The sequence below is a fragment of the Pomacea canaliculata genome, linkage group LG2 (assembly GCF_003073045.1).
Source record: "Pomacea canaliculata isolate SZHN2017 linkage group LG2, ASM307304v1, whole genome shotgun sequence".
In the NCBI taxonomy this organism is placed as follows: Eukaryota; Metazoa; Mollusca; class Gastropoda; order Architaenioglossa; family Ampullariidae; genus Pomacea; species Pomacea canaliculata.
This window is the reverse complement of record NC_037591.1, coordinates 21,635,709-21,659,868: the sequence shown is the minus strand read 5'-3', so window position 1 is coordinate 21,659,868 and position 24,160 is coordinate 21,635,709. Positions and strand designations below refer to the sequence as shown.

At 37.1% G+C, this 24,160-nt stretch overlaps 1 protein-coding gene across 1 annotated transcript; it reads left to right on the top strand.

The window, feature by feature from the left end:
* Window positions 1-708: 708 nt before the first annotated feature.
* On the top strand, window positions 709-22,400 carry LOC112555188 (disintegrin and metalloproteinase domain-containing protein 10-like). Its single transcript, XM_025223462.1, has 19 exons — window positions 709-975; window positions 2,482-2,617; window positions 3,111-3,232; window positions 4,044-4,126; window positions 4,462-4,634; window positions 4,928-5,039; window positions 5,308-5,484; window positions 5,865-6,015; window positions 6,404-6,595; window positions 7,208-7,380; window positions 7,707-7,905; window positions 8,885-9,035; window positions 9,154-9,258; window positions 9,630-9,714; window positions 10,618-10,726; window positions 11,270-11,428; window positions 12,311-12,450; window positions 13,347-13,721; window positions 18,528-22,400. The coding sequence occupies exons 1-19, from the start codon at window positions 915-917 to the stop codon at window positions 18,636-18,638; spliced, it is 2,814 nt and encodes a 937-aa protein (XP_025079247.1). The 5' UTR covers window positions 709-914; the 3' UTR covers window positions 18,639-22,400.
* The last annotated feature ends 1,760 nt before the right edge of the window (window positions 22,401-24,160 follow it).

The following is a 24,160-nucleotide window of genomic DNA, read 5'->3' as shown; positions in this document are numbered from 1 at the left end:
AGGCATTATTCTAATGTTGCATTTCCTGATCTGCAACAGGCTTACCATAAGAGTTTCCATTTTTGTCCACACTTCAGAGGGTAGTACATGATCACTATTGCATGGCGGCATATTTATCAAGATGTTAGAACAGTCTACGCAAGACATATTCTACAAATTTCTTAATGTTCACCCTTGCTATGGTTTGATCCTAAATTGTCTTATCACTTCAGTTACCTTGTGAACAGAATACAAAAGTTAACGCTTTTTTTTTATTTTTAATCTTATCTCCCCGGGTTGTGTCATCTGACAAACCAAGTGTAAAAGAACTAAGACTAATCTACTAAACCCCACGTCAAAGGATTGAACGATGTCATTTGAAGTGTAATATCGATTTGTCTTGATGTTGGATGAATGTGGTACAGGGAGACGTCAGCTGTTCTCCCAGCTCAAATTGTCAGAGCACAGACATGTAATACAAGTTCGTCGTCAGAAGCTTGAAATTTTAAGCACAAAGCTGCTTTGTGCGCTGTAGGTGGAAAACAAAACTTGGCTACGACGAACGAGATTGACTGCTCGCTGGTTATAAAGATCAGGGTCTTGTAATAAAGGAATTGAATCTTTACCCGGTTAAATTTTCAACAAATTATTGTAAACCAAAATAACTATTTTCCTGCATGTCGGAGTAGCAAGAACTAACTGCAGATTTGACCCGGAAAGGAAAATATATTGTGCAACGTTATTGCGCATGCGTGTGTGGAATGGAAGCAGAAATGAAAAACATTGATGTTAAAGAAGAAAAATTTTCTCGTTTCGTCACTGTCTAATTTATCAGTTTCTTGAGAGATTGATAAGATCTAAGTAGATAGTACGCATTGCGATCAGAGAAGAAGTACCTCCATGTTTTCTGTGAGAAGATAACAAGAAGGCAGAATATGGTTCGATTGAAAAGGCTGCTGTTGTGCGTCTGCTTCTTATGCCGAATAAGGATAGCAGGTACAAGGATCGACTGAAAAAAAAGTTGGGCATCACTTAGTTAATTTTTTAAACATTTATATTAATAAGCACAAATAATTGGAACGGTTACGCTCCTTCATTTTTTTTTTTCGAATTGCAGGCACCACTTCTTAAGTACGGAAGTAAGCTTAGGAACAGCTGCTGCAGTGTTGGACTGTTCGATACTTAATTATTTTCAAATTAGTTTTTGTGAAAATAAAATTTGTGATTTTCACTAAAGTTCTAAAGATTAATGTTGATACATTTTACCATTAATAAGTAAACAAAATTAACGATGATTTGTCATTTTCAAGACGTACAGCAGTCGCAATAATTGCTACCAAAGAAGGCGTTATTACATGCTTCCTTCCTTACATACAGCCTTAAGTCGTTATCTCACAAACCGTGCCTCTCATCGCATTTTGCGGAAGAACAGATTTTCCCATAGTTATGGATCACAAACCCTTTTAATGTCACCTACTTTTGACTCTCACCCAACTTTTGTGTTGGATGGATGGTGGCAAGATAATTGTGTCTGGTTAGAATTTTGTTGTTGTTGTTATTGGAAGTCCAGTAGGGTAGTAATGTAGGGTAAAATGCTTGCTTGTAAGCACAGCAGTAAGGGTTATGGGTTATTGACCTTATCTCAGGGCACATGCTATCTCTGTAGACATGATAGCTGTTAAGGCCTAGCATCAAGGTCATCTTTGAGTCTTTCCCCACATCTATCTAACACAAAACCATTGCTAGATGTTTATCTGTATCATTCAATCAGCCAACTATATATTATTTGTCATTACTTGTGGTAGACTTGTGGTTCTCCATGCCATTGCCCAAATAACAGAGTTTACTGCACTTCCACATTTCTTTTGGGGCTTTTGAGATAAGACAAAGACAAGGAAGAAGCGAGGATACCTCATAATTACATGCTTCTTTAGAACAAAGGATGTAGATTGTAAACATGCTTTGATACAAAGGTATGATGTTCCAGTGTGTTTATACATATAATGATGTATGTAATATGAGTCCATATGGTAATGGGCTTATGTTGATTATTAGACATCCTTATTCATCATCCAAAACAGACTAACAGATTTTTGGTTAACATTGTCAGTGCTGGGTTAAGAAGACAATGTACTTGATGCATACTTTATGACTGGTCTGATGTATCTGTATTCTCCTTTGGCCCCCTACCCTTCTTACAATTCCTCAATGTTCCCCTCTCCTTTTTTTCTGAGGTGTGAGAAAAATGGGTGGTATGAAAAATGGCTTCCTTGAATTAAACTCTAGAAATGCTGGAATTTCTTTTAAGAGACAAACACAGGCTGTTGATATGTCTAGTAGTATTGTTCACATCTGTAATGTAACCATGTATTTCAAGATTAAACTTTTAAAATTTGTCATAGAAATATTTGGAAAGGGTTACAGTCAATGTTATTATAGCATAGTCAAACTGTGTTTTTTTTTAATTTAAGTGTTGTAAGGTTTGGAATTGTTCTTTTTCAGAACAAGAACAATTAAATGATTACATTTTGGACTACCAGCCATTGACTTATGATCCTTTGGATTTACACAATAAGCATGACAGAATAAAACGCTCAGTAGACCAGCATTTACAACTATCATTTTCTGCATATGGAAGGTATACACCCATGCTTTAAAAACAAATGCTGAGTTGATGTGCATTTTCTTAATTTTGTTTTCATTTCACTTTTTCCCACTTTTCTATGAAAAGATTCAGCAAATATGCTAGATTCATGGCATTTTTTTCCCCAGTTAAAGAATATTAGAACTGCAGTAAGCATGGAAATACAAGTTCATTTCAGGTCTTTTCAGAAGTATTGGAAACATGCATAAATACAAATACTGTATAAATTTTCAGAGCAGATATGTTTCATTCTGCTTTAGTGAAACATCCAGCCTTTGTCTAAAATAGCATAAACATAGTTTATCATTACATAGTTTGCCATTTTTCATGTTTCATGTTGTCTATAATTTCCTTGGTGACTTATGTGTTTTTCTTCAGTTTACATAAGGTTTACATTTTTAACTGAATAAATATACTTCATCTATTTGTGGCTGTTTCAGATATTTTTACAGAATAAAAATACTTTAGCTGTTTGTGGTTGTTTCAGAGATTTCAAGCTAAAGCTACAAAAAGACAATTCCATATTTAGTACAGATCATCAAACATTAAATGGTGATGGTTCTTTAGCACCTGTAGATACATCATTCATTTACAGTGGCTTTTTGGAAGGTAAGAAAAGATGCAACAATATCTTAAAAACATATTAAATGCTCTTCTGCAACATGACTTATTAAAGGAGCTCTAGAACAGTTAGGTGACATACCATCTTATCAATCAAACCAGGGAGTTTAATAAATGTAATCAGATGAAACAGATGTTTCTCATAACATCTGAGGCTTGGAATTTATATAATTTTGTGGGTATCAAGATGTTACAGAACTGCAAATGAACTTCACACGATAAGTGTTCTATTTTCAATTTCATGTAAATTGAAAGTGTCAGCATATGATTGTAAGCAAGTTGTTATGGTTGTATTTATATGTTTTGTATTAGTTGTTATTGATATTCTTATTCATAAAATATATATATTTTAGATTCTTTATAGAGAATGAAATCTGTGGTCTTTTTAATTCAGAGGCTATATGACCTTGAGCTTCTAATTAATTCCCAAATATGCACAGATTTTAAGCATTTTCAAAAATCATAAAAAAGTAAATTAAACATGACAATCAATCATCAGTGCTTTCTTGTAAATTCATAGTATCTAATGTAGTGTTCAGTTGGACATGGATTACAGGCAGTAGATTCTTATTGTCAAACACCACAGAGAAATTGTCATGGTGATGAGAAACAACTTTAGTAAATCCAAAAAAGTGAAAAATATCTATTACCATCTTGAAAGTTGATGTGTTCCTTCATGACACCATCGTTTTCAAAAAGAAAGGTACATCCTGAAAAAATCTAAATCTTCTTAACAGTATTAAGGAATGTAATAGTTCACCTATATTTTGTTCTTCTTTTTTAAAAAATGTTTTTGAAGTAAAACTGATTGAATATGGGGCATATGCCTATTCAACTGCTTTGTTGCTGAAGGTGTATGCTGTGAATGAGTTGAAGCTAACAGTAAAGAGTAGCATAGTGAACATAAGAGCAGTTGTTCATTGCATTTAGGGCATGGTATTGGAAAGTGGAGCCCAACTCTCTTTTTTCCTTCCCCTGTCAAATTAGGTACCTATTTCCTAATTTAATCTTCAGAGCTCTGTATTATATTAAAGACAATAATCTTGATGTTGCCAATCTTTGTGACTTCTTGACAGCTTATTTTTTTAGTTGTTTGTTTACTTGTGTCTTCTGTACTTATTGTCTGTTACAACATAATTTCTTCTTATGGCTAACTCTGGCCTGTATGTGCAGGTATATTAAAAGTCAGTCATAAATTCAAAATTTTGTTTTGACAGATGTACCCTAACAGCTATGCTCACATTGCTGTGATAAATGGAACTGCAAGAGGCTATGTACAAGTTCCAGGGCACACCACATTTTATATAGAACCTGCTGAAATTTACTTTAGAAATCCAGGATTCCACACAGTCATTTACCCTCAGACTCACATGAACTTAAATCCCTATAGGTAAGCCACTACCACCATCCTAATTATTATAATATCATATATTTATTTACTTCTTTTCAAAATAAATTTTACTTGAATTAGCTGTCCAGAGCTTAAGGTTCTTTTAATATCCTTGTTTGGTAGTGCCTGAGGTTAATCTGAACACTTCTCTTTAGTTTTAAATGTTCTTTTATTGGGATTTGAGCAGTTTTTTATGATCCAAGTTTGAGACCCCTTCTCTGCCTTTTTGACTCTCACACACACACACACACACAAGTGTGTAAATTTGCAGTAGAAAAGCACCTTTTTTCCAGACATCGACGAGAAGCTGAACTAGGCGTGTGTGGTAATGATGCTGCTGCAGAATGGATGAAGAGGCATGCAGATTCGGTCATCCTGGATCAACCTCTTAACAGAGCTGCTCGGGTATGTTCAGTGATGAAAGTATAGTAATTCACAGATCTCTCAGAAGATGCAGATATTTACCTTTTGTTATTTAATGAAATGAGTATGAGTAAACCATTATGATGTACTTTCAGTTTTAGTGATTTCTCTCTTACACATACACACACACCTATTTGTTGGATCTTTTACCCTCTTTCTACCAACTTTATATTTGAGGGATTAGGGTATGGTTAGAAGGGCTGATAAATCTTTGCTGACCTTATTGTCTGTGCATTTGTGCTCTGCCAAGTATGCATCAGAGACAGAAGAAAGACACAGACCATACTTGAAGTACACTGCTGAAAATAACAGTGGTCATCGAAAGAGAAGAGCCACAATTGGGGAGAAAAACACATGCTACCTCTACCTCAGAGCTGACCCCATTTTATGGGAACACATCAAGTTCAAAAAGTACAATACAAAGCTGGTTAGTACAGGTCTTTTCTTCCCTTTTTTAAATTAATGATTATTAAAACTGCATTTTGTCAAATAGATTGTAATTTTTAATTCTGTGTTTGATCAGAAAACACTGCTTGAAGAATTATCCATTTTTGCATTTCACATTTGGTACATTTAGTGACCTGTTGCATAAATTCTTGGTGTTAATCATGTCAAAAATTGTTTTAAATGGTAAAACTGACAATTATACGTTAAATTGCTCTAGAATGCATGCATATCTTGGTCGTTTGTACTTTAGTTTGCTTGATTTATCTACAAAAAATCCTGCTTGAAATTTTAAGGGGTTTTTTGTTTCGTTGTAATGGGGGAATAATAATAGTCAGTCATGATACTTTTTCCAATCTCCAGAGTGATGAGAGAACACAAGAAGAAATCCTGGCCTTCTTTGCAAACCATGTTAGTGCTGTCAAGAACATTTACTCAAAGACAGAGTTTCACACATATGATTATGCCATGAAATATGTTGGCGTTGACTTTGTAGTCCAAAGAACAAGTGTAAGTACATTGCATCAGAATTTAACTGCCATGATAGGAGAATGAACATTTTTTGGTCAATCTCAGGTCCTTTTTTTCTATCTACCTGCAGCCTTTCTTGATTTGTTTGCCCATGGCTCATTTTACAACATTTAGTTATACAAAAACAGCAGCCTTTCCATATCTTTAGGTTGATAATCATGTGACAAGTCTGTTGGTGGCATCATCTTCAGCTGTGTCACTAGAATGCAGTCTTTGGCAAGTGAACTGGGTGAAAGAGATTTCTTCCAACCAGTGATACTAGGGCAGATATAATAATATAAAGGTGTGATGAAGTCTAAGTGACAGATACAAGAGATCTAGAAGAGTGTGGGACATGGTTGTCTGCATATTTTATTATTGTGTCTTTACAGATAATGACTCTGGAAACCAGTATTGTAATACCAATCGTGCCACTAGTTACTGCAACCGCAACATTGATGTGACAAACTTCCTCAACCTTAACTCCTTGGATCAGCATGATGAGTTCTGCTTAGCATATGTTTTCACCTTCCGAGATTTCACCAAGGGCACACTGGGACTTGCCTGGGTAGGGTCAGACTCAAGTAAGTGTAGTACATAATCTGAAATGTTCAAATGTGTGAACTTCAGGTGGGTTGAATGTGAGGTCTTAAAAATGTCTTTAACTGCCAGTGTCAAGTAAGAATCAATTTGGCTAAGTCTGGTCTGAATGAATAGTTGACTTGGAGCTGGAGACAAGCACCTCACATTCATTTTCAATACCTCACATGCAAACCATCAAATGGCAATTTGGTAAAGCCAGACAACTTGGGCTACCAGAACACAATCATGTGCCAACAACATATTTGAGAGGAAAAATACTCAAAACCCAGCACAAGAATGTATCAATTCATATATTTATTAGGGCTCTTCATAGCTGCATGGAATATTTAGCTGGTGTTTCTCACACTAAAGGTGTTTCTCACACATAATTGTTTTTGTTCTTAAAATGTTTGTTCATATGCCATTTTTGGTCTGTCGTAAGTACCATAGGCTGATTAATGTTTAAGCCACCAGACAAAAAAGACATGAAGGGAATTGTGACTACACCTATGTGAAAGAGGAGACTTTGTACAAATGTTGTTGGAAGGGTAAAGGGGCTGTTTTGAACATGTTTTTAGAGGCATCTGGCAGAGCTTTCTTGGGTGTATTTTTAGGAGCAGCTGGAGGTGTGTGTGAACGACACAAGGACTACCCTGAAGGAGGAGGGCGTGTCAGCAAGAGTCTTAACACGGGAATAGTCACTGTCATCAATTATGGAAAGGCTGTTCCAGCTAGAGTGTCACAGCTTACCTTTGCCCATGAGATTGGCCATAATTTTGGATCACCTGTAAGCATTGGAAATAATTTTTTGTCGGGAGTTATTTGTACAGTAAGGCCTGAACAAAAGCCATTGGAGCAAGATGGAGTTCCTGCAGAACAATTTTTTCACATTCTTTTATCAGATAAATGTAACATATAAAACTCACATAATATTTTTATTGAATTTTGTTAATGTGCTTTTTGTATTAAGATGTCTGGTGTGCAGAGATCACGTGACCTTATATTGACACATTTACATCTCATTAAAGAGAAGAAAGTTTTACATCACTGCCTCATAATTTGAGGGTAAATAACCAGCATGATATTTTAAAAAGTATGCCTGTTTATTTTCAGCATGACAGTGGCCCACTATGTGCACCATATGGAACCAATCGCAAAGAGGCTGAAGATGGCAACTATATTATGTTTGCTAGTGCAACCATGGGCGATAAGCCTAATAATGATGACTTTTCAGTGTGCAGTCTGGATAACATCACACGTGTTCTTGATGCAGTGCTAAATGAACGATATGGAAAAGTGAACTGCTTCCAGAGTAAGACAAATGTTCCCATCAATAACTGTAATACTATAACGTAGTGAAAAGCATGAATCGTGGTGGTGTAACAGTAAAGCATGCACTGCCTGAATGTGGTCTAAAGTAGATCAGTGCATAATTATCCATCACAGAAGTTCTTACTTCTCTTCCTACCTAAGGTGGTACATAAGGGATCCACTAGAGATCTCCATTTTTGTCTGTCAGCAACAAAAGTTTAGCTATGGTGCTCCAGAACAGTTTTTGGTCCTTTAATTCTCATTCTACTGACCTTCACCATGTTTCTTTTGGCTGACCATGCTTCCTCTTGCCATTAGCTGTCCAATGAAGAGCTATTTTGGGTGATGCTTCTGGTTTCATTCTATACACATACTCTAGCCATTTCCATCTTTTTTTGGATTGTGTGTGTCATATTTGTGCAGCTGGCTCATGTAAGGATTTCATTACAAATTTCGTTAGTAATTAGGCCAGAATATCTTGAAAATTCTCCTCAGACATTTGGTTTGAAAGGTCTCTAGTTTCTGCCTGATTTTTACTATCTTCCAGCACTCACTTCCATAGAGTAAGACCAAAAAGACTTTGCTTCTGTAGATTCTTAATTTTGTAGTTCTTCTTAGAGCTTTGAACTTCCAAATTTCTTTTAGTATAGCAAAGGCTTGATCTGCTTTGATGAGTCTGTTCTTCACATCCTTTTCTGTATCTCCAGCTGTTGTTACTAGACTGCCAAAATATGTAAATTCTTGGACTTTCTTTACTTTTTTATTATCAGTTACATCACAGAAGTATCTTTTTTTTCATGTTTCATTTTGGCCATTTTGCAGAGCACTCTTAGAATACAGTTTCAGACGTCACTTTGAGGGTAATATTTTCATTGAGAAAACATTGTGTTAAAATTTTTCTAGGTTTCTCTTTGTTTGTTTTGTTTTCTCATTCTTTTATGATTTAAAAGACATTTTTTAAACCATGTTTCATGATTCAGAGTCAACACAAGCATTTTGTGGAAATGGTATCACAGAGGGTGAGGAAAAGTGTGACTGTGGCTATGCAGCAGACTGCGATGACAAGTGTTGCTATGGCAAGGGTTCCCTGGTAGGTCAGGAGTGCACACTAAGGGAAGGCTATCAGTGCAGGTAATTATCATTTTGCATTTCAGAACGATTACTTCCAGTTGTAATCCATTTTTGTGCTGTGAGGTGTTACACAAAACCAGTCTTGTACTTCTTTTCGTTGTTTTCTTGTTTTTTTTAGTCCCACTGCAGGACCATGCTGTTCTCGAGACTGTGGCTATATTACGCAAGAGAAGAGATCTGTGTGCCAGCCACAGGATGACTGCAAAGCTGAAAGTCTTTGTGGATATCCTTTACTGTATAAATTACTTTACAGTATGCTTAAAATCATCTAAGACATTTTAATGCACACATTTGTGCTTGTTTTCCTAAATAGGCTTTTTCAGGGGAAGTGGCAGTAACTTAGTCTATTTAGTTTTGCTTGATGTATTTGTTGTTTGTCTTTATATGCCACCACCTGGCTCATTTTGTTCTTGATGAAGTCATTCTGTACCGTCGCCACCATTATATACCACTAGGTCTGTTTTGTACTTTGGTTCAGGATGTTCATTGCTAGTCCCATGCAGTTTGTATTTTCTTACTTACCACTACTTACAAGCTGTGGTAACAGGTTTTATGTAACACCCAAGTTGTTCAGTTATCCTTGACTTGCCAAACAGGGAAAAGTGCAATGTGCCCTAAAGCACAACAAAAACCAAATGGAACATTTTGCAATGACTTCTCCCAGATTTGCATACAGGGGGTGAGTTACCTATACAGTATTTTTTTTAAGTTAAAATAGTTATTTTAAAATAATGTTAATATCTAAAACCAAGCCTTGCTACAGCTTTTTGTGAAAGCAAATAGCTGAGTGGCTAGAGCTCTTGACATGCCAGTTTAATACCCATGTAACTCAGTGAGGTTTTCCCAGAAGGCCCAGCTGTCAGGAATGAGTACCTGACTCCATAGGGGGTTTGGGAAGTAAGGCAGTGAGAGAGAGATGGACACTACCCTCACCTAAAGCTTATCTCAAGAAAAGGGAGTTCTCTAGCACGTCATTACACAACAACCAAAAGGTTAGGGGACAACCTTAACCTTACAGTTCTTTGGTGATCCTATTATACTAGTGAAGTACATAACACCAAATTAAACGTATCTTAGACGAAATTATTAGCAATGAATTAATAACAACAACAAAAATAAAAGATGAAGTTTGCAACTACAAAGAGTATGACAGATAAGATTAGATTTCAAGCTTAGTCCACTGGGCAGATATGGTCTTAAAATCAAGGTAGGCATTTATGTTGATGAGTCCATAATTATTTGCAAGAAAGAATGTGAGACTGAAAACGGGTGTACATGTAGGCAAGACAATAATATCTCCTTTGAACTTGACCAAATGACACAGGAAGTTCAACTTCTTACCCACTCATGATTAAAGCAACCTAGGAAGAGCTCAGCAAGCTGAATTCTAATGACACATTTGCTTTCTTACTGTTCTTAAGGCAAACAAATGTGTCAAGGATGGAGGACATGAGGGATCAACATTCCATAAGCATTTAGTGGTCAGAGGGGTATCATCCTTACAGTATATGATAAGGTAAATAACTCACAGAGAATAATGGACAAATGATATCTAATTAAAAGAAGACTTTTATTCTTATAGGAGTGTGTTAAGTCTGTATGCCACAAAATTAACTGGGAGGAGTGCTTCTTGACATCAGATGAAAATGGAGAAGGGCCATCACGCGAAGCAATGTGCTATGTATCTTGCCGTAAGTCACATCTTTTTTTCATCTTCTTGTGCTCATACTATAAGTAACTTTAGGATCATCCATATGTTTATGTTATATGAGGTCTTTCAAGCCAAGTAATGAGGCTGTCCTGTTCACTGTTTGATTGTGTATATATATACACACAAGTTAACTCAAGCTGAAATTTTAGCTATACCTTTTTTTTTCTTTTAAATAAAGAGGCTTGACTTGTTGAAATATGAAGACATTTCAATATTTTCTACTTACGTTCTGCTCCAGACAGCAACTAAACTCATCAGTAGCAGACCATCCCTTCATGTTTTAACCATTGTGATTTCTTTGTGACTCAGAAGAATTGTTTTCATATTTAGATGTAGTAGGTCATTTCTCTATTTTATTTTTTAAGTTTGCAATTATCTTTACATGAAGCTGAAATTCTAGCACAATTTGTTATTCCAATGATAACATAAAAGAGAAAGGAGTTGCATAAATATTATTTAATACCTTTCAAAATCAAATGAGATATCATTGTTTTCTTAATACATATTAACTGTACTACTGCAGGAAACCCATATACAAAAGAATGTGTCAGTTCCTACACAATGACAGACATTAACAAGGAAGATAATGAATTGTTCAAGAATCTTTTGATGGAAATTCAACAGCAGAAAGCTCGGGACAGAATGAATAGCCTTGAACTTCAGGGAATACAACTCCCAGCAGGTAACAGGATTTGATTAACTACACTTTACTACAGTATCTGTTCATGAGAGTAAATTGCTTTTTTGCCTTGTCTGCACAAAAGATTACAACAGTTTAAAGTAAGATGCCTTCTTCTTACCAGTCTAAAATGAAAATGCTTCAGATATGGTCCTTCATTTACTGTGTTCAATAAATGGTTGGCTTGCTATACAATGGCTTTCAAGAAATCCACCATTTCCCTAAGGTTTGGTGTTCAGCCTGGTTTTTGCTGGCTTGAACTTCTGGTGCACTTATTCTGGGTGTGGACAGGTCTGAAGAACATTCTATGAGGTCTGTTCTTCAAAGTTATATTCCTTGTGGGCTATGTCTGAGACTCACAATTTTTATGGTCTTTTTGGTTTGTGCATAGGTGGAAGATTGCTTAGTAGATTGCTTCTAATCTAGTAAAATAAAATGAGTTAATAGGGTTTGTATACCTGGTTCTTTGCTCTTCATGCTAGTATTATTTTCTTTTTCTGGAGAATCTTGACTTCTGTTGACATATTGTTGAAATGTTGACATGGCCCTACATAGACATGTCACAGGTTGAACATAAGCATTATCTTGAGATTTCTATTTGTCATGAGACATCTCTAGACTGAGAGTTCAGTGAGGTGGCCTGTCTCAAGGTCTGTCCATTTTTTTATATGCAGCTCACATGTTCATAGGATTTTTAGTTACTATGCAGCAAAACAATGAAACTCTCTCCCCTTCCACATCAAATCAAAGCACATACTAACATTTCCACAGAAACATGTTTTCCATATTAGTCATCTCCAAACTACTTTTTAAGTCTCCTAATCTATTAAAGTATGGCTTAATGGAAATGAAGACAAAGAAATAACAAACTGAGCCTCTTTGCAGGTTCACCGTGTGATAATTTCCGTGGCTACTGTGACGTTTTTCACAAGTGCCGTGGAGTTGATGCTGATGGTCCCTTAGCACGGCTGAAAAACCTCATCTTTGATCCCAAAACACTACAAAGTATCAAGGACTGGATAGTGGTGAGCACCACCTTCTAGAGAGTTCTTGAGGCTGTGCTATTGTGGGTCTTGGTAAATTTTGCCTCTGGGAATAAAGTCCTTTTTTTTTTGTTATTTTAGGTTTTGCTTTTAATAATTAGCCCTTCCACTTTCATTGTTCTCACATACACCTTAGGCTTTCCTTTTTTCTTTCTCTCCTGTAATAAGTAGTTTATTAGAAGTCTACTAGAATGTAAAAGTATTTTGCACTCTCGAACTATTTTTAGTAAGTTCATTACAATATAAATTATTTTCCAAAGTCTGTTTTAATAATCTTTTCCAATTTTTTTGTAGATCCATGCCTACTAATGTGCAGGAAGACTTCAAAACCATGACATTACAAATCCCCATGAATCTCCCTAGCTAACTTATCATTCCAACTCTCTCACTGGCTGTATCTTTAACAAAGTCTCATACACATGTTCATTCATGATGCAGGCCTGTCGTTTTACCTCAAAACCATATCACCTAACAGCTTAAGTCAAATCAGTCCAGCCATGACCATGTCCCAACACCAAAAGCAGAGAACACTTGAGTAAATAAGAAGGCCACATGTTTGAGTTGTCAGAGAGCATTATGACAGCTGTGAACCTGGACTGAGACCATCTGGTGTTTGGAGGATATGTTCATAACTGGGCTGATGTGACAGGTAGTGGGGCAAAAGGACAAGTGACCTTGATGACCAAAGGGTTTTTAACTTTTTTGTTTGCATGATGATAGCCTGTATCTTAAGAACAGAAGTGGGTTTGGGAACTAGTATCTGGTACTGAGCTTACCCTTGTCATATGAAAGGCATTGTGAACATTGACGAAATAATTTATACTACAAGCTTTTAAAATGTGGACATATTAGAATCTTCCATTTTTTTCCTCCATCAGATACACTGGTGGGCGATGATGCTTATAAGCATTGGATTAGTTGTAGTAATGGGTGTTTTCATCAAGGTGTGCGCTGTGCACACCCCTAGCAGCAACCCCAACAAACCAAAGGCTCGCAAAATCAGCATGACGCTTCGACGAACCCATCGACACCCTCGTCATCCACACAACTCGCAAACCACTGCACTCACAGCGCATGATCATAGGGAAAGTGTTGACAGTCGCAGCCATGGCAGAAGTCACACACCAGGTGCAAGTTCAGAAGCAACTGGTGTGGCTAGGTCAGCAGCACAAACAAGCAAGCCTAACAGCACCACAGTAGCTGCCACCAGCAGTGGTGGGGCTGAAGCTGCTGTTGTAGTAGAAAAATATCAGGTAAGTTGTGACAAGGTGCTGTGTGCTTTTGCTTATATATAAGGTTCCTGCTCCCTTCTGTTGTGTTGTGTGGTTGTGTAGCTTGGTTATGCATTACCCCAGTCACATTTTCCTGCAGATGTCTCCTTTTCCCTTTGGGAGTAATCATCATCTGTCACAACCATGGTGCACCATGATGTATGCGCACAGGCACCTGCACACATGCATACACACTCTATGGCATATTCTTTCACACCACATAAACACAAGCAACTTGTATGCGAGGGCCTCTGTCTCATTTAAACAGGCTACCTCTAAGATTCTACCAACAAAAGACCACACCAATAGGCAAAATACAAATTTCAATACCTTGACCAACAAACACATGTAGTTTCTGACTTAATGTCTTAACTATTCTAGTAAGTTAACTATGCTATTCTTTGTAAAACAGTTCCACAGCAGTTAATGTTTCGTTCAGTTCAGAGAAATTCCTGGTCAGGTGGTTTACCAGGAAATGTCTTGAAGAAGCCATCACTGGTGACAACGTGAGTACAAACTGGTCAGATGATGAATAATTAAAGGATCCACAGTAACAAGATTGGAGCACAAATGCTGGAGAGATGTTACCTCCACATAGAATCTACGAAACACAATAAGCTTTAATAGGATTTTTTTTTTTTTCATTCTTGTTATTTTATTGTCAATCAGGATTAATAAAAATGATAATCCTGAGTTGACATGGGATAGAACACAACTGGTAACCCCTATGTTTCCACTCAAGATCGCCAGCTATTAATACTGTCATCATGAAGGATGATCACAGTAATTTTTGCATTGCTGTGATTAAAAAAAAAAAAAAACAGTTATCCTGACAGCAGCAAATTGTTCAGTCCCAACAGTCTAGCACTGCAGCTGTCAGTGGACTGGAAGGATGACATGGAATCTGCCTTGCCAGCCTAAAACTGATCCTAAAATGGCAGTATGTTAAATCATGGTTAACCTTCTAACCTCAAGGTATCTAAATCAGCATGTAAAAATCTTTACTTATTATTTTAAATATTAAAAGTCACAGCATTGTCTTTGTTACCTCAAAATGGTTACACACCATCCACAGAAAAGTTAAAAACATCATTACAATATTGTTGCAATAATATATCATTTGACAGGGAACTCATAAACTTCTTTGCTTATAAAATATTTTGTACAATATCAACACACATGTAATCTTGATTTGATGACAAGTAGCAAAACAAAAAAGATGACGTATAAATGTAAGCACCTTTCTTCGTTTAAACCTGTTTCTCGTCCAGAAATATCCACTCCATATCTCTGCACAATCAAAATCTCCAGGAAGGCATTACAAAAGCAGAATAGCATCATGCAAAAAAGAGAAAGACATGGTTAAAAAAGTTTTTAACCCTGTATCTTATTTCCTTCCCTTCCCATTGTGGTTATAACAACAATTAAAAAATATGTATTTATTCCAGTAGCAAGCTTAAGTTTCTTTGGTCCTGCTCAAAACTTCAACATTGCAGACAAGAGACCTATTGGTACTTCACTGTGTGTACATGTCTTCCTGTTTTTGTTTTGTTTTGTTTTTTTCAGTCTCTGACTAGGACAATACAGTTGTTCTTTACAAAATACAAGTGCACTGTTTCACTGCTCCCTTAGAAATGATGTATCCAAATTCTGAGCAAAATATTTAACTGTTAAGTCATCTTGTTCTTGACATTCTGAAAATGCTTACACAGTATTTATGCCCATAAAGCTGACACCATTATTATTATTCATAATAACATTCATGCCTACAATAGTGTGCTTTTCCGACATGGGCTTTTGCAGTTAAAAAATAGATCAGTGCATTCTACCTCTTGTGACACGATGTTTCTCTGTCGTCAAGCAGCACATGACTGTATTAGTTTGAGAAGTTTTGATTGTCTTATGGTTATTATTTGTCCTATTTTATCCTAATTTACTCTGCTTCCTTCATCTGTGCTCAGCGACTGATAAATCTAATATCTAATTTATGGTTTTTTGAAGAAGCTTTTGGTGTTGTGCTTTGTACATGTGACTAAATAGGAAATTTTTGCTAAAGTAAAATTAGTTTTAGTAGCACATAGTGCATTTATCCTACTTAACCTACTTAAGCCTTAAAAAGAATAGCTCTGACCCCATAGCCCAGAATGGTCTGCTGGTCACATGATTCCTTGAAATATCTGTCCTATGGGATAAGAGATATTCTTCAACCAAACACTTAGCATCACCTGGGAAGGGGAGGATGGGGAGGGCATAATAGTATCCATTAGTAATAATAATTTCTATTACCAAAATTAAGTTTATGAAAGATTTTCTTTTATTTTGGTTAAAATATATACAAAATGCAGAATCCCAAGCAGGAGGAGGGAGTGAGGTGACAACCAGCAACCAAAACAAGAATAAGAACACCACCACTGACCAGCTGAACTTAATGATTAGTACATTAGACATTGGTTGAGGGGAAAGACAGGAAGAACCTGTATCATGTGCCAGGAAGTACAAGCTGAAAAATAGTGTCAGCATATCTAAGATTGAGCTGGTCTTTGTGGGGTTGTAAGGGTATGCAAACCCTGTGATGCTGCAAGCCGCACATGTGCTAACAAATATGGCACAGAGGTAGAATCTCTTTAATGTATTGAAGGATAATCATAGTTTTGATGATGTCGCCAGGAGCCGCCCTCCCCATTGTGTAGTGCCAGTGATATGGCTAAATCCCAAAGACTCAGATTAGGAAAACTGTCACTATCTTCTCATCTGTGGCAGCTGGTGATGTAGTGAGGGCAGCCACTGGAGGCTTAGGCTGATGAAGTCACCTGGTTCATGCTAAGCATCAAGAACCAAAGCCTTGATGGAACCTTCGGTTTGCCAACTATGACTTTGTACATGCTTATTCCTCCCACTGGCTCTTCCAGGTTCATGATCAGAAGGTGCAGATCCTGAATTAGCACTGCCATATCTGGATTCTTTGTCATTTAAGGAATTTTAAACGAATTTGCAATCTAAAACAAACACAGCCGTGGACTGATGCTGAAAGGAAGAGCATGAAAGATGTAAACTTGGACATCCAGTGAAGAATCCAGGAACTTGCAAGTAGACTGAATCATTGGAACATGAAGACAAGGGCTGACAATGTCACGGATATTGCATGCTTTCATAACTTTACAGAGATTCAAAGATTCTGTGCTGTCTTCATGTGAAACCATCACCATTTGGTGCAACTTACTTTGGTAGTGGTGTGGTGGCTTGCATGCCTTGTCGATCCACAGAGCTAGGTCGGCAGAACCCTTGTGCTCCTGGCAGGTCAACACTCAATAGCATTTGGAAGACAACCTGTACAGATGTTCTAGGGAAGAGGGAAAGAAAACACGAGGAATGGATGACTCCAGAGACCTGGGCAAAGATTAAATCAAGAAAGGGACTGAAACAGAAGCTCAATCAGTGTCAAGACCAGCAAGAGAAGGAAGGTCCCAGAGCTGAATATTGGGAAGCCAACCGCCAAGTGAAGAGTTCTGTCAGGAAGGACAACAGATGCTTCGCCCATGAACTGACAGAGGAGAGGAAGCAGAGACAGCAGCACAAACTGTGTTAGGCACGAACATTAGCCCAAACAAGCCAGTGAAAGATTAAGATGGCAAGACCATAACAATGCAGGACAAAGAGACCACTGAATGGAACACTTTGAAGAGATCCTGAATCAACCTCGTCAGTCATCTTTACCTGACATCCTGACATACCACCAGCAACTGAACAACTTCACGTCAACACCAGCCCTCCTGCTAAGACAGAAATCATCAAAACTATCAAGAGCATGAAAAGTGGCAAAGTAGCAGGCCGGATGGCATACCCCCAGAAGCATTAAAGGCAGATCCAGAAACAACAGCAAAAATTTTACAGCCCCTCCTACACAAGATCTGGGAACAAGAGCTAGTACCAACAGACTGGAAACTGGGCCACCTGGTCAAGTTAGCAAAGAAAGAAGACCTCTCCCAGTACAACAACTGGTGGGGGGATTATGCTGCTGTCCATCCCCAGCAAAGTCCTAACAAGGAGAGCTGCCCAAAACCAGGTCACCACTGACAAGGTGTTGTTGTGGCCCTATGTTCTTCGAGGAGTAACAAGGAATAAACTATAAACTGAACTTCATGTGAAAGGTCAGTGCCCCTATATAAGTGTTGAACTTGAGGTAAAACTGTGGTGAAGATGGATCACATTTGGATTCTATGTTACCTTTCTTCAAAAGAGACATGACCACTTGCCGTTATTCTGCTGCTCATGTGGGGGCCTTTGGGAAAAGGGTTCTAATGGGGTATAGTAGTCATCAGAGACAGAGATGTAAATATCAGTCTGACCCCTTCCCCCACCATTCAACAGACTTAGGGATTGATCTTGAAAAGAAGAACCATCCAGCGATGGTGGAAGAGAAGGACAGGGAACTCCAACATATGCACTAGGAGAATGTAGTTCATTTGTGGTGGCAGACGTGAATGCCACAGTTGGTGAAATCTTAGTTGTAGGCTCTTCGATTGTGACTGTTACCTACTACTTTCTGAAGTCTCGGACATAGTCGAAACTATGATTTAGTGGGTTGAGCTAAGATTTTTAACTGAAGAATACAGAAGGGAGATCATGACTAAGTCCACCACCCTAAATATCTTTCCGGGGCTTGTAGCGACTGTAACAATCATGTAATGTTGCATTTTGTGGGATTTTATTGTCTTTTTTCCTACTTTGTTTGTTTACTACTATGTTTATCTAGTATCTATTTCTCATTGCCATTTTTTTTAATTTTAGGAACCACCTCCTCCATATACAAAAGCTTTGCTACCTGGCAACCTTCCTCCTCATGGGAAGGGCAAACGGAACAAGCGACGAGAGAGAGGAGTAGAGATGCAGCGTCTATGAAATAGAAAAAATATGAACAAAATAACATCTTTATTTAGCCTCATTTTTTAAAATTTAAATGCACTGACCAGGTGCAGATCTCACAACTATGTTAACAAACTGACCAGCTAGTGACTATAGTTGTGGTATGACAGGGGCAGAGTGCTAAGATCTAGCAACACATAAAACTGCCTCTGTTTCTGCTTGATATTAGTTTCAGAAGATTGTTCCTTTTACACCCCAGTCTCTCTTTCCATAGAAACTCTTACTAAAAAGAAATTCTTCTCTTTTGATCTCTATCTTGTTCCCCTCCTCCATCTTTTATGCTTTCCCTCATTTTTCTTTCCAGCATTAGAAACCTCAACTCCTGTCCTCATCTGTTCTCTAGTCATTGTTAATTTATCTTGCATTACGCGAAACTGGGTTTGTTTGTCTCATGAGTGCCAAGAAGAGGTTGAGGAAGAATAAACTGTCTCAGTTTCTTGAAAGTACTGTCAGGGTGTTGTCTGAAGTAGGTTGTCAAGTACTTTCAGAAGCTTGGAGATTATTTTTAATCGTGATACTGCAGCTACAAAGTTTTATTTTGTATGACGTTTTATCTATTCATGATATTCTTCTCCACTTAGCATTGTATGAATCAAATGTGGTTTTTATTCTTGTTGAAGTTGATGGGTACTTTGCTTGATGATGACACAATGATTTTATAACAAAATGAAACAAAAAATACATAATCAACATTAAAAATTTGTCTGGGATTTTTATCATTGTCAAGTATGATGATGTCTCATAAAGAACAATGCCTCTTTTTTTTTATATCAAGAATGATAATTTCAGTGGACAGGTTTTCTTAATTCCAGTGTTGGTGGTTAATTTAGAATCCAATTTCTTTAGTTTTTTTTTTTTTTTTTGATTCATGGTTTTATTCACCAGCTCTTGTATGTATGTATATGCATGTGGGTGTGAGAATTTAGATTTATCTGCATTAATGGATATAATTTTAATAATTATATGCATTATAAATAGAGAAAGAGAGTATCCTTTGGCAGACTACTTCTAATTAGAATTTTTCTATGGATGTTGTAGTGGGTGTTGGCATTAAAACAATTTTTTTTTTATTCTTAACACCAAAACTATTTGAGATCAACACTGGGTGGAGGATCAGAACAAAATCTTGCAAAAGAAATGCATCCAGTCAAGAGGACATGCAAGTCTTATCCCAAAGATATGTTTAGTGAATATATTGTTTTACTTTATTTCATTCCATTCACATTTGCTTCATTGTTTATGGCTAATAAAATTTTTAGTAAGGGTATTGATGATAATAGCAGGAGCATGTATTTGTCCAGTATGTTACCAGTTAATCTCTTTTAACAAATTTAATGTTTTCTCTAACTATAGTAATTTATGTCTTCCTTGTTCCAGTCAGATATGAAGACAAAGACAGCACATTACTGCAAACATGAAACAACAGACATACAGTGATTACGACTATTGCATAAGTTTCAAATCTCATTTTTTAACATTGCTCTTTTTTTTTTTTTTTTTTTTTTTTTTTTTTTGTGCACTTATTTGCAGATTTTAATGATGATAGTTTGGTTGAGTTGTGGATTTTTAATGATAGTTGATGTTTAGTTTTAGTTTCATTTTGGTAATCATGAGATTTATTCCGATTTGTACTGTTAAGTGTGTCCACATCAGGCATTCTGCCTGCATTTTTACCCATTTTCTGCTTTAGCTTTTAGTGGAGTAAGCTAGTCATTTGTCTGCTCATATCTGGTAAAGATCTTTATCTTCTTGGACATTTTTGTGGTAAGAGGGTAGGTGTGAATGGTGCTTGTATGCTGGCGAGTGTGTAGGTAGTCGATGTATGTGCATAGGTGTGTTTGGAGTGCATATTGGCGCTCTGAGCAGTCATCCTGAATATAACCTGTAAGTTCCTGGGCAATATCTTCCCGTGCAATTATTTTAACATAAACACATGTAGTTGTGCTTTGGGTTATTGAGTATACAGATCACATGGTCAGTAGTTGGCACTGTATTTGCATTCAGGTTTTTTATGCATTCTTCAAGCTATTGGGATTTTACCTAGAAGGTAATTGCTGGCCTGCACTTGAGATCAGGGCCATGCTTAGGGGCAGGCAGATAAGGCATCTGCCTAGGGTCCCGCGCTTTTGATAGTCATCAGGGCTCGTGCTTTTGATTAAAACCCTGGCAATCCTGATGTCGAGGGCCTCACACATGTCCTATGCCTTGGGGGCTAGGAATGGGCCTGCTTGAGATGTAGGGTTGACTTGAATTCCAGTCTATTAGACCTTGCCCATACGTGTGTTGCATACCACCCCTGACTTTGCAAAAAAATAATGAAGTGTTAAGAGATTAGTCTTTCATAAAGATTTGTCCTGCTATGACATGTTACAGTGAGATCTCAAAATGATTGTAGAAGGTTGACTATTTTGTTGTTTTTGGTTGTGCCATGCTTGATTACATTTCTGTTCACATAACACAGTTTAATGTAGTTTGTAATATATATATACTTTTTCTTTAGCAGAACTCCTTGTCTATATATAAACAGTGGAGTTTGCCTGAATTCCAGTTTTACAACCAGTTTTTATTCAAAAGGTGTGAAATAGTTCATATTTGATTTTATCTTTCCCCAAGAATAGATGAAAATAGTTTGTGATGAAAAGTGAATAAGTTATGAGTCTAAAGCAAAATTGTCATGTGTCCAAACTGGTCTTTAGTGTGCGCTGTAGGTGGTGCTGTTTTATGAACTGACTATTGAAGGAATGCTTGTGATCCACTTGCTTATGGCTTTATATCTGTATCCTACTGAGCAAAATCATATTGTGACATAATCATATGTGTATATGTGCAATTTTATGTTTGTGAAAAAGTAAAACTAATAAGTTTTCTGTGTTTAAGTACTTCAAATATCCATTGATAATGTATAATTCATGTTTATGACAGAAGGGAAGGGGTTAGAGGCTCGTTTAGATGCCACCTGAAGGCTGACTGGTCTGAAGCGCTGTTTGGCGTACAGGTTTGTTTTGGTTCAGAAGGGATGGAGGGGGCTGCAACCAGCCTACTATCCATCTTCTGATAATACACAAGAGTAACATAATGGTGAAAACTTTTTTTTTACCGCTACATTGAGAACAAAAACGTCCTGGGTTCATACTCGTCTGTTTATGACACCTGTTTGCAGGACTACCTGTGGGTGGGTTTTGTCTGGATACTCCAGTTTTCTTTCCCCCTTGATTATCCCTTTCCCTTCATCGAGTGAAATTGCCTCAAGGTGGAAGCACTTTCCTGCCTAAGCAGCCAACTATCAACATTATTTCAGAGTGTTTGCTAGACAAGAATGTGTTGTGAGAGTTTTGCTCAGTTCTGTGGTTGTACTAGTAGCTGCAGTTAACACCATACAGCCTACCAAGTGTGCACAAGTGTGTGCCATGTGGTAGATCACCTGGCCACATATGCCTATTTGTTGTGCTATCTATAAAGCATATACTACCCATTACTTTACCTTAAATAATGATGTGGAGGTACAGTAGTTCTAAAATCTCTTAACGGCTGTTTTTGGTGCAAGTGGATGAATGTATTTTTTGTTTTGTGATTCTGTGGAGTTTTCTCCCTCTACCAACTGTTACTAAATTCATACCCATGGTCCATGTCTGCTGGTCATGTGGCTGTCACTCTACTCACATCTGTTCATCTATGGTAAGGGACATCACTGACACTTCCGAAGAAACAGACGCCAGGATAATGTTCAAAATCAAATCAGACTTTATTGTCTGTCGAGGAGACCCAAGACAGAAATTTTTCTTTTGCTCACAAGGGCAGGCATACATACTCATACAGACATTTAACACACAGGAGTAAAGATACATTATTGTTTGTTTGAAAGGGAGCGCACATTCAACAAGGTGATGGCTGAAAATGGATGCAGCACCCTCTTCTCTTCAGACTGTTTGATTCCTCCTGAGTCCTTGTGCCTTTGTTTAGGATGGTGATGGCTGCTGGCACAAAGGACCTCTGGTAGGCAGCTTTCCGTACACGTGGCACTTTATAGTGCCTGCTTGAGGGCAACAGCTGGAAGTTGGGATGGAGAGGGTGCGTTCCTGTATAAACCTTATAGCTTAAGTTTCTTTAAACATAAATTCTTTCCAATTTTTGTTTATATCGATGCGCGTAATTGGGTTCCATTTTAAGAGAAGATTGAGAGAAACCATTTGATGATTTATTGGAGCGATCAACATATTCCAGCAATATGGAGAAAATTTTACCAACCCAATTTCAAGCTGATAGTGTTCAGCTACAGAAATGTAAAATAGTTCATTGAAAATGTCACATGTTCGAAGTAGTTTTCTCTAATTGAGATGTTTGATTAGGAGCATAAATTGTCATATTACTACTGTCAAGTTCAAGTTTTTCATTTTTAAAGGAATTCAAATCACTGATTGAATGAACTATAACATCACCAAACAGCTAAGTATATATTAAAAGGTCACATTGCTTGGATATAAAAGTCTCATTTTTAATTTTTGTACTTTACTTTATTCTTGTTGCTCCTTTGAGGAGCATAGGGCCGCTTTTATACTTTAGACACAAAATATTTAATTCCAGTGAATACCAGTAGTGAGAACCTGAGGTATTTGTCTTTAATGCAAGAAAGTCAATGACTTGTATGCTTTAAATAGATAGGCAAAGTTTGTCTGTAGAAAGAGACATTGTACTTCATTTTCATAAAGTGCAACCTGGGGGTTTTTTTTTCCAGTGAAATTGCCCTGATTTTGTGTTGTATATAAGTTTTAAAGTATATCTTGCAAAGAGTAGGGTGGGAAATGCCAAAAAAAGGCTCTCTTCAAGTCACAACCTCCCTCACCTACTTTCTGAAGTGATCTGTACATGTTCATTGTGTGCTTTCAACCAGTTAAAACCTCCATCACCACCAATACTGTGAAAAGTATTTATTCATCAGGGTCTGAGCCTGAAACAAAAACTTGAAAAATGGTTTTGGAATGTTTGTGTGTGATGCACATGTGTGCACTTCCATGCATGTGAATGAGTTTCTGCATTCTTGAGATTGGTACCTGTGAATCTAAAATAATGAAAATTAGATGAAAAGGAATATTTTGCTATGATGTCAAGAATGCATATTTCATGTATGTATGCTAAAATGCTTCTTGTGCTTATTTTGAGGTTCTTTTTTTCTTACAGTTGCATGTAAGGCAGATACATTTGATGTGTACTTCCTGGGAAAACTGACTCTTACTAATACATTTTATGCTGGAAGGCAGACACAAAATGATGCATGGATGTTGTTGTTAATCAAAGTTTGTGTGTAAACCAGGTGATAACTATGTTTTCACTTGTTTTTCATCTTCATGAGCATCAGCAGCATACCTAAAGCATGATATAGTTCTCTTTGAGTATCCATCACCATCTGCATCTGAAAAGAATACAAGGATCATAGACAAGATCACCTGGTTTGAGTCCACTATATAATCAAAAAGGCAGCTTACCAACGTATGCGTAAGATA